Source organism: Silurus meridionalis, chromosome 2, assembly GCF_014805685.1.
Source record: "Silurus meridionalis isolate SWU-2019-XX chromosome 2, ASM1480568v1, whole genome shotgun sequence".
Lineage (NCBI taxonomy): Eukaryota > Metazoa > Chordata > Actinopteri > Siluriformes > Siluridae > Silurus > Silurus meridionalis.
The window spans coordinates 14608202-14625431 of NC_060885.1; the positions used below are offsets into that span (position 1 = coordinate 14608202).

At 36.8% G+C, this 17230-nt stretch overlaps 2 protein-coding genes across 10 annotated transcripts; one reads left to right on the forward strand and one right to left on the reverse strand.

Annotated features, from left to right (window-relative positions):
• Positions 1-270: 270 nt before the first annotated feature.
• Positions 271-8318, reverse strand: tial1 (TIA1 cytotoxic granule-associated RNA binding protein-like 1). 8 transcript variants are annotated; one of them, XM_046872526.1, is made up of 13 exons: positions 8133-8316; positions 6892-6988; positions 6367-6465; positions 6217-6271; positions 5900-5987; positions 4522-4597; positions 3988-4096; positions 2977-2979; positions 2097-2192; positions 1923-2007; positions 1135-1270; positions 872-1014; positions 271-644 (listed from the first exon to the last, which is right to left on the reverse strand). In XM_046872526.1, the coding sequence occupies exons 1-13, from the start codon at positions 8159-8161 to the stop codon at positions 530-532; spliced, it is 1131 nt and encodes a 376-aa protein (XP_046728482.1). In that variant the 5' UTR covers positions 8162-8316; the 3' UTR covers positions 271-529. The 8 variants fall into 8 exon arrangements, 7 of the variants coding, with proteins under 7 accessions (XP_046728482.1, XP_046728454.1, XP_046728444.1 ...); XM_046872498.1 differs by lacking the exons at positions 1923-2007; positions 2097-2192; positions 2977-2979 and adding exons at positions 3137-3221; positions 3311-3406 and having other exon boundaries at positions 8207-8318; XM_046872488.1 differs by lacking the exons at positions 1923-2007; positions 2097-2192; positions 2977-2979 and adding exons at positions 3137-3221; positions 3311-3406 and having other exon boundaries at positions 6367-6495; positions 8207-8318.
• A 1618-nt stretch (positions 8319-9936) lies between these two features.
• bag3 (BCL2 associated athanogene 3) lies at positions 9937-16336 on the forward strand. 2 transcript variants are annotated; one of them, XM_046836749.1, is made up of 4 exons: positions 9937-10179; positions 13074-13403; positions 14003-14356; positions 14575-16336. In XM_046836749.1, exons 1-4 carry the CDS (start codon positions 9988-9990, stop codon positions 15358-15360), a joined length of 1662 nt encoding a protein of 553 aa, XP_046692705.1. In that variant the 5' UTR covers positions 9937-9987; the 3' UTR covers positions 15361-16336. The 2 variants fall into 2 exon arrangements, with proteins under 2 accessions (XP_046692705.1, XP_046692699.1); XM_046836743.1 differs by having other exon boundaries at positions 9942-10179; positions 13976-14356.
• The last annotated feature ends 894 nt before the right edge of the window (positions 16337-17230 follow it).

Here is a 17230-nt window from a genome sequence, read left to right on the forward strand (position 1 = left end):
TTTACACGTCAACATTTACAAGACACAGGGCCAATTAACCCCAAAAAGTGCCTTTACTTACATGTGTTTACTGTGTCAGAATGCTTGTTTTGCTTCTTTAGGTACAAAATCTGAAGTCCATTGTGTTACTAACAAGCAAACACATCTATTTGGAAGGGGGGAAAATGAAAGTTTAAAATGCATTGTGTCTAGATCACATACAGCGTTTTGCAAGTTACCTGTGCACTTCCTGTTATTGGCAATAAGCAAATATATTGGTGAATACAGATGGAGGGAGGGGGGGTGTACAGTTTATTATGTCCAACTCCATTAAAACAATGAAAATAATTTTCGCAAATAAATTCAGTTTCCTGCTGAAGACGTTCTATAATCAAAATTTGCTTCTTTGCTTTTTAAACCCTGATTCAGGTCAGTTCTGAATGTTTTCCAGGAAGAAAGTCAATGACTTCTATTAGTCTCTTTACTCCCTCCACACACAAGGAAGAGGGCTTCCACAAAGTGACTCAGATGTTGGACAGTGATGAACAAATCACTGTGTCTGGTAGCCAGCCATGCCAAAGTTAGCCTGATTCATCACAGGGCCAGGCTGTGCCTGAGAGGGCTGAGTTCCAAAACCTCCCACCCAGGCAGGAGACTGTGATTGTCTGGAAGGAGAAAGCAGGTGTTTAAGTGCTGTTTTTAAATGCCCTAGTAAATTATCTTTAAAACAAATCACGTTTTAACTATTTAACATCAATAAATCACCATTTCAACAGAGTCTAATCAGTGCTTTTATGTAGAATACACTATGTACATTTTTTACACACGTTTAGTAACCCATATATAAACATCTGCATTTATACTCTATTACAATAAGACTCAATCAACTTACTCCACTCCAAATCCCTGTTGATTCCATGTCTGTCCATACATTCCATAAGAAGGTACTTGCCATCCATTTGTCATGTACTGGCCATACTGCTGAGGATTTCCATACATCTGATTCCAGTGGCCCCACTGTCCATAATCCACCTGCTGAAATATAACCAACCTTCAGCAGAAACCCTTACTCTTGATTAAACTAACTGTACAATATTTTCGTTAAAAACTTTAGAGTAGCTCATATTTCCCGGCAAAGAATAAATCGATGCTCACTTGTTCTGTTACAGGCTGGACAGTTTTCGCCATATCAGGTGACTCTTTGCCCCAGTAGCACTTAACAATATGGCCTTCGATGGTTGTTCCATTCACTGACACAATGGCATGGGCAGCACTTTCATGGGAAGAGAACCTGGAAATAAAAGAGAACCACAATGAGCAAACAAGCATTACACTGAGTGCATGTTTATGGATGGAGACAATATTGGACTTAAAGCACATAGCCTTGCTAAATATTTCAGATACATTTTAACTGGTCATAGTCACAAACTTTTTATGCATACAAGCTTTAGAACATTGTAATCTGACTGGTTTGCTACACAACTAATTCCTAGCTTCTAGTGGATAAACAAACTTTTAAACACCACGACACAATCGTTTTGGGCCCAAAATCTATTTAGTAAATATTGTTAGAATATTTGTGAAAATTAGTGGTGAGTAAAGAATAAATCACAAATAATCAAAATACAGAAATGTCTCTACAGTTACTTATGTTGCTTAATCTAGAGCCAGGTAACATCAGCCCGTTAATTTACGTATTTGGTGCCATCTAATGGAAACACAGAGTAACTACATAATCAAAGCGATTTTACATTACATGTTAAATGCTAGAAGTCAAGACACAATGTTGGATATATACCTAGTGTATACAATAAACAAATACACAAAAGTACTGACCGCTGATTTTTTATATATATTTATATTATAATATATTTTTTATATATATATATATATATATATATATATATATATAAAAAATATATAAAAAACACTTAAGGACCTACCTGATAAAAGAATAGCCTTTTTCTGGGAAAACTCTGATTTCCATTATTTGCCCAAAAGGTGAAAATGTCTGTCGCATAAGGTGGTCTGTAATAATACAAGGCACATTAAATGATAAATATGTCATATCAATGCACAAAATATAATTAACAGTGGTAACACAATGTCTGGCTTACCCGAGAGCCCTAACTGGATACCACCACAGTATACAGTGCAGTTCTGAGGACTTGACTGGTTCACAACATCTTCATATCTCAGCTGCTTTGGGCTGGCTATGGTTTCGGGGGGAAAAAAAATAAAATAAAAAATTGTTAAATTGAGCAAACTGGACCATTTCTAAAACTGGGCCAACCATTAAAAAGTATGGGCAAACATTTCTGTACACCTGAAAAAAAATGTATTTGTATTTTTTTTAATCCCAATTATTTGCTGTTATAATAACCTCTAATGAAAGCTTTTCACAACATTTAAAGTGTAGCTGTAAGGATTTAGCAGCAGGAGCATTCTGCTATACATTCTGCTATACTGAACTGAGCACTCTGAATACATCCCAAAGATGTGCAAAGGCACCGTCACGATTGAACAGGTTTAGTTCCACTTAAAAGAAATCTTAATGCAATGGCATGCTAACACATTCTACATAATTTATAAGTGTCTAATTGTCAGGTGACCAGAAACCTTTGGCGATATATTTGAAATAATAAGTATTCAAATAATACTCATTATGAAAAAGAACAAATCTAATGTTACTTGAGTACAATTAAGTATTACCCAATCTGTCAACTTAGCTCTTATTACTACTTAAACCAAACTACAAGGTTCAAGACTCCTCCAGCACCAGGCTTTGCCTACTGACTGGTCCCACAATCTTAAAGTGTGACTGATTTACTTACCATCTTGAGTATTCTTAGGGGCTGGGGGCTTCCGAGTGGCCCAGTTCGTACGAATCTGCCGTCCTCCTAACCACTGGCCGCCCATGTGTACTATGGCATTCTCTGCATCCTAACAATAACAAAACAAACAAACAAACAAACAAACAAACAAAAACAAAACAACAGGCTTAAAATATGCAGCAGTTTTACATGAAGGAAATTTAAGGGTCTTCTAGCCTTTCATCACTACCTTTTCGAAAAATTTTAAGCTCCTGCCTTTATTTATATATATATATATATATATATATATATATATATATATATAAAAACACTTAAGGACCTACCTGATAAAAGAATAGCCTTTTTCTGGGAAAACTCTGATTTCCATTATTTGCCCAAAAGGTGAAAATGTCTGTCGCATAAGGTGGTCTGTAATAATACAAGGCACATTAAATGATAAATATGTCATATCAATGCACAAAATATAATTAACAGTGGTAACACAATGTCTGGCTTACCCGAGAGCCCTAACTGGATACCACCACAGTATACAGTGCAGTTCTGAGGACTTGACTGGTTCACAACATCTTCATATCTCAGCTGCTTTGGGCTGGCTATGGTTTCGGGGGGAAAAAAAATAAAATAAAAATTGTTAAATTGAAAAAGTATGGGCAAACATTTCTGTACACCTGAAAAAAAATTAATTTGTATTTTTTTAATCCCAATTATTTGCTGTTATAATAACCTCTAATGAAAGCTTTTCACAACATTTAAAGTGTAGCTGTAAGGATTTAGCAGCAGGAGCATTCTGCTATACATTCTGCTATATTGAACTGAGCACTCTGAATACATCCCAAAGATGTGCAAAGGCACCGTCACGATTGAACAGGTTTAGTTCCACTTAAAAGAAATCTTAAAGCAATGGCATGCTAACACATTCTACATAATTTATAAGTGTCTAATTGTCAGGTGACCAGAAACCTTTGGCGATATATTTGAAATAATAAGTATTCAAATAATACTCATTATGAAAAGAACAAATCTAATGTTACTTGAGTACAATTAAGTATTACCCAATCTGTCAACTTAGCTCTTATTACTACTTAAACCAAACTACAAGGTTCAAGACTCCTCCAGCACCAGGCTTTGCCTACTGACTGGTCCCACAATCTTAAAGTGTGACTGATTTACTTACCATCTTGAGTATTCTTAGGGGCTGGGGGCTTCCGAGTGGCCCAGTTCGTACGAATCTGCCGTCCTCCTAACCACTGGCCGCCCATGTGTACTATGGCATTCTCTGCATCCTAACAATAACAAAACAAACAAACAAACAAACAAACAAACAAAAACAAAACAACAGGCTTAAAATATGCAGCAGTTTTTACATGAAGGAAATTTAAGGGTCTTCTAGCCTTTCATCACTACCTTTTCGAAAAATTTTAAGCTCCTGCCTTTATTTATATATATATATATATATATATATATATATATATAAAATGTATCGTTTTTTTTTTTTTATATAAAATGTTAATAAAAACTAGTTTGGACTGAACAATTAAAAGACTAAAGGCTCTAAGGGTCAAACACATTTAGTTAATTAACATTTTAATGTAATAAGCATTATTAAATAATTGTTCAAATTTGAATCAAACTTAAAAGGGGTCATAATAAATATAATAAACAGAAATAGAAATAACCTTCACTTTGTGTTCCTGAGCTGGAGCCTTACCAGTTTGTTATAGAAGGACACAAATCCATACCCCTTTGATTTCCCTGTTGTCATATCCTTCACCACACGAGCATCTCTGAAAGAATATGAAAGACCAAAGATGTCAGTTTATTTCCAATTAGCTGGCATGGTAAAGAAATGAAAGGAACCACACACGCACACAGTACTGTGAAGCATTTTTACGGTACCCTACATAAACAAATTAATTAATTACTTTACCAATTTATTTGCATTTTCTCACTAAACTATGCTATCAAATATTGTCATGCAACTTACAAAACATTGCTTTGTAAAGCTCCTTCTCAGTCAGTGTTTTATTAGAGAGTGATCCTGCTGTTACACACAATGTTTTACACTTAAGTAAAATAAGAAAACCACTACAAACAAATTATTTCTTTACCATGCAGTCCTAATTTCTTTAGCTGTCTCTAATCCTACCAGCAGAGTTATACAGAAATATTAAAAGTGGAAAAAAAGGAATTAAACGGCATACATGGCCTGTTAACAGATTTCTTTATTTTTCCTGGTCAATTCTTTACCACCAATATGGAGTTTGGGAAGCTGCAAATTTTGAAAAATTGACATTTTCAGAATTTTAAGAGAATCAAACTATCAAAACAACTAGGCAAACCACAAAATACAATACTTTTACAGGTTCAAGAAATATTGGAGGATTGTTAAAAAATAACTACACTACTTCAGTGTTAATACAAAAATATTGCAGCATATAATATAAAAAGGTAAAGAGTAAATAGAAAAAAATCTACATCTGAGTTCCCAGTGTGCACAGTTCCTTGCTGTTAGCCTTCAAGCTCCTGTCCAATCCTATGAGCATTTCTGTAAAATAACCAGAGTGCTATTAACTAACACTCAAAGCTAAAAAAGAATCTGAAAAATGTTTTATTGTAACAATTTTATATATTGAACTCCTTTAAAAGTGAACAGTCAGATTTTTACTTACCAGTTCTTCTATTTAATCAGGAATGTGTCATGGTGAAGATATTCTTTTTAAGGAACACCTTTAAAACATGGCTCTAGACACAGTAGTTTAAAAAAAAAAAAAAGCCCTAAAAGCCTAACCTTTGTAATACTTTGGGAACTGAGAAACGTGTGGATTTACTAATGGTATGTGCAGTCACGCAATTTAGTTCTATTTACATTTTAGGAATCCACCCAAACAGTTCACAAGGAAAAAGCATTCAACTGCTTCTTCCTCAACACTGCCTTTTTAATAATTAACTGGTAGGTGTATGTATGTGTGATAATACTATATATATATATTATCACTATGGTGATAGATCATTTTTGTCTAACGATTCCTTATATTAGATTATCTGAACGACTTCATATAAACCACACAAAGCTTCTGAATACTTACGAGATTTTCCCAAAGGGAGCAAATGCAGCTCTAATATCATCGGTTGTGATCTCAGGACTCAGATCCCCCACAAAAACATGGAAATGATCTGCAAGAACGAAAACGTTATTCTGATACACTAAAACATTGTGTTCTAGCAGCCTAAAATAAAATACAACAAAATAAATAGGAAATCACATTCTGAAAATGACACTCAAATATTTTTAAATAACTCATAACAGTTGAACATTCAAATTACATTCATAATGCAGGATACAGTGCTGAATATAAGCTAATATAATAAGGTAATATAAGCTAAACAATTAAAGCCAACTTACTGGATGTGTCTTTCTTCTGACTGCTTGGCGTAGTTGCCCAATTCACCTTGACCTCCTGCAAATCGTTTAGACAAAAAATGTACTCAGTTACAATTATGCAACAGGCAATCTACGTCAGGCCACAGACGAGAAGCACAGATGAACATATACCTTTCCTAGAATCTTCCTTCCGTTCATTGCTGCTAGAGCAGCTGCAGCATCTCTGTGCTCATAGAACTCCACAAAACAATATGGGTCATTGCTTGTGTGCTGCAATATAGAAAATCCAACATTATCCAACTGCAGAGAAGAAACAGCAGGAAAGCACATTGTTATTAATCATACAGGTGATACAAATTTACATTTATTAACAATGTTCATTTTTCCTGGACAAGCCTAGTATGGGTTTATGGATGTTCATTGAGGTCAATAAACTACTACATTACATAGCATATTATATTTGTGGTTTTTAGATTTGTATGCCACTTTTTAATCCCTGGTTCTTTTATTTGCATTCCTAACATGAACAAGTGGAGAGTTTATTTCTTTAAGTCAACATACTTTGCTATTTGGATTTAATAGACTAGAAAATGTTACATTAAAAACAGAGCTTTTTCGAGTTTCGGGGAGCTTTATTTCTAAATAAATTCGGGGAGTCTACATTTCTATTGAGCAAACGGCAAAGAGAATTCTTACCTCTGTTATCATTTTACAACTTTTACAAGGACCAATCTGGGTGAAGAGCTGAAGGATTAAATTCTCTGTAACATCCCTAGACAGGTTTCCCACATAGCTGGAAATAAACAACAAACAGAATCCTTGAGAGATCTTTAAACCTCAAATCACAACACAATCACACACATGCGTAAAGACTCTCGACCCTCCAGGTATAGACAGGAGGAGAAAAGATTATTGCTCTCACACCTAACCCAATAAAGGTACTTTTTTTTTTTTTTTTATAATCACATAAAATGCATAATTTGTTATGTTGGTGATGCATCCAAACATACAAAAATGAAGGGAGAAAGGGGGGGGGGGGGGGGACAACATAATATAAATAAAATATAATCATATAAATAGAACGGCAAGTATATATATTTCGATTTAAACTATACATCTAGTAAATTCACACACACACATACATATATGTGAGTGTGGTGTAAATTGTATTGTCCTGGTAATAAAGTAGGAACACAATGAACACTGTATACAGCTGTCTAGGCATTAATTCTTGTTTATTTCGCAAATGTGTTTGTAAGAAAGTTGTAAGAAACTGTACAATTCTCAATGTGTTCATTTTCCGCTTCTAAAATACAATAATAACTTTGAGAATTAAAGATCAGCAGTCCGAGGCTGAAACGTCTAGAAGGACACAGATCATTGTTGTGAAAGAGGCCACCGAGGCGATCAGGCCTCCGAAAACCAGCAGCTGTAGACACATCAGACAATAGCTAACATGTAGCCAGGTTAGCTTTACTGCCGACAACACTGGAGCTATTTGATGTTATTCGACGCTAAAAGCGTACAGCTGGGCTAAGTGTTGTAGCTGTGGACACTGATGTTGAGCTAAATCAAGTACAATTCGGCACGAGTTTTTTTTTAATAAACAGAGATCTGATGAGAAATTAATGCTGCGTACAGGTTCAGATACTTGCGGCGGGGACAAAACGCTGGCTAACACCCGCCGCTCTGCCGGCTAGCGACGCAACGACAGATAATTCACACTACGCAACCCGGAAAGCTTTAATTCGCTTGGCGATAACGCATTTTATTCTTTATAAACTACTGATATTAATTTCCGCACCGAACTCTAAACAAAACTGCATCGCTATTTTTCACTTCCCCGGGCTGCCCAGATATGGCTACGCTAACGTGTGTGGTATTCTGAGCACTCTGATCCAAGCGCATGGACTGGCATTGTTCAATAAATTACTTACAGGGTTTTTGGGTGGCTCTCGTCTTCCATTCTCAGATATGGTACAAAGTTTAGTGTAACTTATTGATAACCCACCTGTCGTTATAGCTTATGTAAAAGAACACCAAACTGGTAAAGCTAGTTACTTTGCTTATTGTGTAGAAAATGGCGAACCCCGGCCAGCCAGGACTTCAATCAATGCGCATGCGCGAGGGATCACGGGGCTGGACATAGAGCAGACGCAGGGTGAGTTCAAGCGATGAAATGCTGCGCAGATTCTGAAAAGTCGCCGAGCACGAATAAGAGCCAATACCGTTTACTTCACGTGGTGTATTTGATCAAAGACTAATATATTAAAGCCACATGTTGTGTAACTGTCATTGTAGACGGTCTTTAAGATTTTATAGATTGTATATATTTACATGATCTTAATGCGGTGGCTACATGTTATATAAGCATCATTTGCGCAGCATCAGCGTTCCGTTAGGAACCTGCTAATTCCAGGAGCTTCTGGATTTAACCCACAGGAAGAAATTATACCTGAACATCCAAGAAATTAATATTAAATTTATTGCATTGAATATTATGCAGTAAAACTGTCACTGTTATCACTACTTGTGCCCACTTATTTCTTTATTTTATAGTTTATTTTGAGGGTTCAGTTTGCTGCAACGGTGAAAATATTATTTATTTTTTATCACTTCTCTCTGAAATAAAACAAAGTCAGACAATACAACAGGAGTATTTTAGTGTTTGTTAAAAAAAAAGAAACCCATGAAAAAAAACAATAATTGTATTTTTTTTTTATTGTTTAGCATTTGGTAATAAAAAAAAGAATAAAGCTGTATTTAAACCCTACTTTATTTCTAATATCTTTATTTTAGTCTGGGGAACTGGTTTATATACAGATCCCCTCTGTGAATTCACATCCAATTTTGACTGTATAGTGTCACTAAAGGCTTAGTTATAATGCTGACCTGCTCATAGTGGAGCGAGAAATGAACACACAAAAAAGCTTCATTAAAATTGTCCCACTTTTAATGCCCCATTTAACCTGGACATGTACACCATATAAAGCACAAGATCTCTTTAGAACATGAGTAACACTATTTGAATGATTCTTATAAGATGAGTCATAAAATACAACATATTAAATATACTTCTATAACTTTTATAAGTATATATGCCTATAAAATAGTGTAAATTGTAAATAGCATGTTGGCAAAATTGATTCAAAGAATTAACTTTGCTTATCAAAAATGACAAAATTACAAAAAATACTAAATCATGTGTTTATTAAGTGTCAGTGTGAGTTATGTTATGCACAATCACCTGTCTGTATGTGACCGCAGATTTTGAATAAGTATACAGTAATTAAGAATAAAAAACGATCAATGACAACAAGATACCTGTTAAATATACGAAGTGGAAATCAGTTCCTACACAATGACATTCTGAAAAGTTGGTGTGGTCATTGTTTTAGGGTGCACTAACATTAGTGTGTGTGTGTGTGTGTGTGTGTGTGTGTGTGTTAGTTTCTTTACGTTTAACTGTTACCAATTCACCCAAGAAAATGCACAAGACGAAACATTTATTATTACATTAGTAATAGCAGTAAAATTATTGCTGTTATTATTATTATTATTATTATTATTATTATTATTTATTTATTAAAATTTTTTTTTTTCAGATAATAAAACGGATAATTAAGAGAAATAAATGAATAAGAAATCTCTCCATAAAAGTAAGACATTTTCTATCCCGGGTTAATTATAGCGCTAGAACTTTCTTCAGGAGCGCACTAGTTGATTCGCGAAGCACCGCCTTTTCAGCGCGCGTCACCCGAGAGCTTCTTTAAAGGACCTGAGTGCGCCGTCATGGCTCAATATTCAGGACCGAAGCTATATCAGATTATGAAAACACTGTCTCCTGTTGAAACAATGGCTACCAATGATCCTTTGCCTCCAGGATGGGAGATTAAAATTGACCCTCAGACCGGATGGCCGTTTTTCGTGGATCACAACAATCGCATCACTACGTGGAACGACCCCCGGCACGACAGCAAGCGGGTAAGCGCGATAACCTTCAGCTCCAAAGCGCGGGGGAACATGCAGGAAGTTCAGCTCCAGGCTCGGGGTCTTTCCTCATCTTCATAAGTGCAGTGCGTGGCTGTGAGATGGATGACAGCTTACATTTATTTGGACCAGAGAAATCGTGTCGATCGCTTTTTTTTTTACTGCTGCATTAGTCTGCTTATCTAACTTTTACCTGGACTCCATTTTTATTAAATTGCGCAGAAAAAAATATCCATTAAATCAATTGCCGGTTATAGACTTAAATATGGGCTGTGTGGTTGGAGTTGTGGTTCAGTCTCTGGCATGATGAAGTCCAGGCTGCGCGCCGAAAATAGCGCTTCTTCTCATATTCTCCTAACGGATTGATGGGTTCCTAACGCACGGACATATTTTCGTGTTGTGATCTAAGCTTGACTGATCTGTGTGTGTGTCTGTGTGTAAGTGTGTGTGTGACGCACTGCAGTTATTATGTCGCCTAAAGACCCTGAGTGTTTGACCATCTCCATAATGTTTATTTAAAGCCCCAGGAGCTGCGCAGACTGCGGTTTGTGGGTAATATCGCTGGAACTGTGCGGTATCGCACCTCCGAAAGTTTTCCTTACAAGGGATTTGAGACGGATCCACCCTCACATGCTTCAGTGATAGCCAATGGAAGCTAATGCCTTTAGCCAGGGACAAGCCAAGATAGATGGTTCAGCTATCAGAATAAAATAAATGAATAAAACACTTTTTTATTGGGCAGCAAAATCTGATTGAACATTCACAGAGATGGTCTACAAGACCATCTAAAGACCAACTGGGTCCAAATAATATATATTCAACCTTGGGGGAGGGAGTGTTGCTGTGGAATAACTTGAGCTCATAAACAGTAGAGAACATTCCTTTTACATAGTGAGGTTCAAAACACTTGTGGTACAGACTAGTGCTGGCCAGCTGGTATCTCTCATTAAGAAAGATCAACACTTGCTGTTGTCCAAAGTTAGTGTCACCAAGAATCTGCTGGAAAGACACAGCTGCCAGGAGATAAACTGGGCGCATGGTCATACCAAATAGTCAGAGGACAGAAGGTCACTCATGTTCTGTTTCTTGTTTGCTTTTTTCTTCTTTACTTATTACTCATACGATCAAGACAACTGGTAAGCTTTATATCAAGCCAGGAGCATTCATCTACGGACCTACTATTTTACCTGTCATAGACTTCGACTGTAATATTATTAGGGCAATGTTCCTATTTCTGCTTCCAAGGCTAATGTGCTAGATGATCTGGGGCAGAACCCACCAAGTCACATTGAGTAAGGCAAATCTTTTCTCATCAGGGATCTGTTTTGTGAAGCTCACCCCCTCACCAAGTATATTTTAAGCTACAGTGTCAACCAAACAGCAATCCATTGAGCACACACACACACACACACACAGTGAGTCATGTCGTGTTGGTAAATGTATGGCGAATATTTCTAGTAATACGAACATCTGCAGAACATTTACTGGTATGAGGATTTCTTCTTTAAATATGATCCTGGATCAACCATTTATGGCTTTGGTATTTTTCTGCCCTAGCGATGTTGAAGCTAGAGAAGATCATATTCAGTTGTACAGCCTTTGTTTAGTCAAAGTGTGGTACCACACCCATTAGCCATGAGTTTAATATGTTCTCTTTGGCCACAATGAGGAAATTAATTTACAAATACAATAAATGTATAAAAGATAAAAACCTTGAAAGCCTATAAAACAGCCATGTACACTACCTCAAGCTGACTGGTTAGAAGGCATTGATTTATTGTGTATAACTGCATGTTTCTGAAGTAGTTCTGGCTACAAGGCAAATCACAGGTTTAAATATTATTGTGTTTATTCTAATAGGGTATCAGGTCTTTAGTAAAAACCTAGTCATGGGTATGTTTCAAATACTTTGTCTAATAATGAATTAAAGAACGTATGTAAAGGTAAATGTCCCCCCATATTCAGCAAAGGAAATGAAGGAACAGGAAGTTTTGGCCACTATATATGGATGGATGAAAGTTTTCCATGCACAAACTGCCACAGCATGCTTTAAATATATTTTAAATAGTGCTATGGTATAAGAGGATTAAAAGCACTTTGGGGTAGATTACTGTACCCCATGTTTATTCCTTCACCCATGCTTCTGATTGCGAACCCAGAAACAACAAAATTATCATAATTAATTTTTTTCTTGAAAGCAATTTCGGGAAGGACTGGAACAGGTTGGCTGTGTGTATATGATCCACAATTTGTAGTAAAACCAGACTGTGAATACTTTAGACAAGCATTTCATAATCTGTATAGCTATTTCACAGAATAGAACTGCTATGCACGTACCATTGCAGTGATATCACACATAGTGTAAGGATTTTGAAATGTTTTGTTTAGCTGGTTATTTCACATTAATGAATGGAAAATAAGTTGCTGCCTGAGATGTTTTAAACTATGGAGAATATCCTGGATTGAGTACAGAGGTTTTATGGACACTTTTGTTTTTTGGAAAAAAGAACTCAATGTAGCATAGGTGAAAATGTGAAAATATGTTGTGACAGAAATAAACAATAGTGTAGTATGTGTGAAATACTACATGGGGCTGAAAGGTGAAAGCTTACACTAATCTGTGAGGTGATGAACTGACTTTGTTTTACAAGAATAGTGAAGGTTAAACGTGAAGATTTTGCTATAACATAAAGCAAGCATCATCCCTCTTAAAATTTCATCTTTTACTTTTCATGAAGATTAATTTGGTAATTTCATTTTCAGGTTATGCATTTGCTTAAATATTTTTCCTGTTAACTGAGTGGAAATTATTGTGTAGCATCTAACATGTTTGCCATTACATTTCAGTAACATTTGTTTATATTATGTATTTATTAAATGTGTTGCAGGGCACTCAGCTCTCACCCAATGGGCCCTGTGCATCTACAGAATCATCTCCTCAGGAAATGCACAAAGTTTTCTTTTCAGAGATGAAACAGCCAACCCTACGTCAGGGCTATATACCCATCCCAGTCTCCCATGAAAATATCGAACCCAGGCAACAACAGTATTCACCGTTTTCTTATATGTATCCACAAAATCAACAAAACCTAAGAGCAGATGGCCGGACACCATCCCCGACTCCCACACTGCACTGTCGACCAAGATCTCCAGTACAGGCCACGTCAGAGCCCGATTCACACTGCCTGTCCTGTTCACCTTCTTCTCATGGACCTGAGGTACAAACCCAGTGAATTAGATTTATTTATGTGTAGGCTAAATGCAAGAAAGAAAATGGTATTAGCATTTAATGAGTGTATAAATTATTATATAGTTTTGGGACCTAGAATTACTTGAGTAATTTTGAGTAAACCTGAGCCTGAATATAAACACTCATATTTGGTAGAATCAATAAAGTCTGGAATATCACGTTAAGTCATATACAGGAAGTTGAAGGTTTTGCATGTAATACTTAAAATGTTTGAGGAAAAATGATTTACAGATACTTGTAATTTCTGTTTGATTAAACTTTACATATGTTTCGGTCTCCGGTGCAACTAAATACTGAGGGTCAATACTGTGTCTTTTAAGTTATGGTACTAAAAACAAAGATTTTATACTGAAAAACACTCATGCTTTACTATGAATGAATGATATAAACAGAAATATTTTAGAATGCATGGAAACTTGTATCTGTCCAATGGTAAAGCATGCTATTTATTTAAGACAGTTTAAAGTGCTAACTTAACAATGGTTCTAAAATCTATTTTTATGCACCTTATTGAATTTTTAAATATTTTATTAATTTAAGGTTCACCATGTGCACCAATCACCACAGGGGACACAGGCCCATACCAACTCACATCATCAACCTTCCAGACAGAGCAACACTGGCCTCCGGGCAGGATATATTCCCATTACTGTCATTCATGAGGGGACTGGAGGTAGCCCACAAACCCAAAATGTCCATCCTAAGCGCTTCTGGCAAACTGAATACCAACCGTCACTTCACAGCCACCAACCAGAAGAGTGGAGCCCTAGCCCTGCATTTTCCACAAGAGAAAAAGCCCCAACCTACCGCGAACAAGTGCCAATCCAGCTTGAGCAGAATCGTTCAGCTAGTCCCATTTTAATGACTAATGTGAGGGCTCAGGAGCCAGTCAGAGCACAGCTCATGAGTGAGAGGCCACAGGTAATGTTGGCACAGTGAATACTTTGGCATGTTTAATTAAGAATACGATGCACAGAACATACATCAGTAGAAGCCACACCCCTGCTTTACTGAAAACACTGCACTTTAAAGAGAGGTGTGATTTGAGGCATATTATTTTTACTTTTATAAAACTAACATTCAAACATTTACAGTATGTTGCAAAAACAGGAACTAATCTTAATCTCTTTTATTCCCAGGTCCAGCAGCATGTTGTACATACAGAGATTCCTTCTAAAACTGAGCATCCTGTTCAACATCGTACCAGCCACCCCATTGAGATTCCTATTCAGAGAGTGGCCGAACCACAGCCCCCTCTCCCACATCCCACATCACCATTGACACCGTATCCCATACAAGAACCTGAACTCGAACATATACAGACCCCCAGACAACAGCCTGTGCCACAGCCTGTGCCACAGCCTGTGCCACAGCCTGTGCCACAGCCTGTGCCACAGCCTGTGCCACAGCCTGTGCCACAGCCTGTGCAGTCCCCCATACAACAGCCTGTGCTACAATCTGAACAAGTGCCAGAGGTTGCTAATGTAGGTTCAATGCAGGTTCCAGTGGCACCTGAACCCCAGGAACCAGCATCTCCACAACCAGAAGTTCAACCTGAGGAGAAAATGGAGCCCAGCTCAAGTCACCCAGGACTGGCAAAGGTAGAGCAAATCTTGGATCGGGTTGAGAAATTGTCCCAGGAGGTGAAAGGATTTAATGGCAAAAAGAATGATAAAAGATATCTGACACTAGAGGAATTTTTGACCAAAGAACTGTTGGCTCTGGACTCAGTTGATCCCGAGGGACGTATAGATGTGCGTCAGGCCCGACGTGATGGTGTCCGCAGAGTACAAACCATTCTTGAAGAACTGGAGGTGCGGGGTGAGCAATTAGAAGCACAGGTGAAAAAAAGCACTGAAGCTGAAAAAGGAGAGCCTATTTTGTTCAGCCAGGCAGACACTGAGAGAGCCAAGGAGATATCATGACTGTAAACCAAAGCTTTAGTGTGAAAGAGACACCAGTCACATCTCCTCAGTCTGTTATTGGTTGCATGCACAATTAATTTAATTGTTCCTTTGGCTGACATTTAATATGTAATTTGTTTGCTGAGTGCAGTTATGCGTGCTGTTATGTGATGGCGCTCTTGTGGATTTTTACTGTACAAGTGTATTGTAGCAGGACCATAGTGGTGACCTTGTGGTGGCCTTGAGTTTCATCCTGAAACTCAGTCTCAAAAAAGAGGCCTTTATTCAAATGAATGTGCTTTATTTTTGCTTTTACTTAGGATAAGTACCCAATGTTTGCCTTTAGTGTTTTCCATGAAGGATGAAAAGCTTTTGAAATTCCAATAAGAATACCAAATTTTTCTTAGAAGGACACTAATTTTGTTAACTGATTTTATAACAGCACACGAAAAACAGCCAATTAACAAGTATTAAAAGGGTCAACTCCTTATATATATCGATTCTTTACATTTCAAAAGCAAAGACTGATTCAGATTAGCTGTGTTTTGACTATAATGTTGTGATCATTATACTTGTCAACATTAGTATTAATGGTTGAATGATATAGACAACAGTGTTATATTTATATTCTATTTTTGTGCCAAAACAAACATTTTTACATATTTTCCAGTGGTAAAAATGTCCTCCATCTCCACATAAGTGTATTCTCTTAAAACACGAAATATACATGAATAATAAAAGACCTGAAATATACACTGTGTACCCTTTCTCATGTGACTTCTGTGAGGCTCTGTGAGCACTAAATGACTGTGATATAAAGGAGCAGTGTACTGTTACAATGGGTTGCAAAGTGAGATATATTTGATACATTCATACTCCTACAGATTTTAAAGGTAAATCAAAATGACTGCAATACAAATGTATAGAGCAAATGTTACTTATATCACTTTACTTTGAAAGTATATTCTATAAAAATAATAAAGGAAATTGGAATAGACTGCTTCTTTCAGATATGTGTGATCAAGACTAATCATGTTAACATACTAAATGTGTGATAAGGCCGAGGCTTTGAGTATTTGATTTAGCCATCTGTCTATGCATGGTACACAGTATATCCCATCCATTAATAAAAAGATCCATCACTGAACAGTTATAATTATAGCTCAGGTTTTCCATGCCTAATTTTTCTTTATCATTCCATAGCCCTTGCTAGACTCCACAACAACACTGGGGTGCTCAAAATCCCCATTGTTCCTGCCAGTGCTAAATACATTACCATTTTAGGGTCACTGCTGACAATGGTCCACTGCCGAAGTAATGTCAGACCAGTGGTAGTCCTATGGGACATCTTTCCTTTGTTATTCTTCAGTACACAAAGTGCCCCTATATAATATGTTTACCTTTTAAACCAGTGAATACATGTACCAAATAAAGTGACCACTGAATGTGTGTATAGGTACAAAAAAAAGTAATTTAAACTGAACATGGACACTTCACAAGAAACCGTGACAAATTAGCTAATTTGAACAATGTAATAGAATAATTGAACCAGCTTCCAAAATTATGTATTTTGATAAATGTGCTTTGAAATAATTCCAAACCAAAAAGTCAATGTTTTTTTTATCACTGATTGCTGACTATGGAACGAATTATTACTCCACATCGAGCAAAGGAATCCAGATAGCATGCTTATAAGTAGCAGCAGTGATGAATCATGAACAGGCCCTGGGTTGTTGTGCTGTTTTTTTTTTTCCTTGAAATGACGGAGGCAGTCACGTGATGTGGTTCCTGCAGGAACCTGGGCTCAGCCACTCACTCCTTTAGTGTTGCCACATCCCCGTGTGTTTGTGCTACCTCTGCTGATTCATTTGAATACAGTGGATGATTAAAT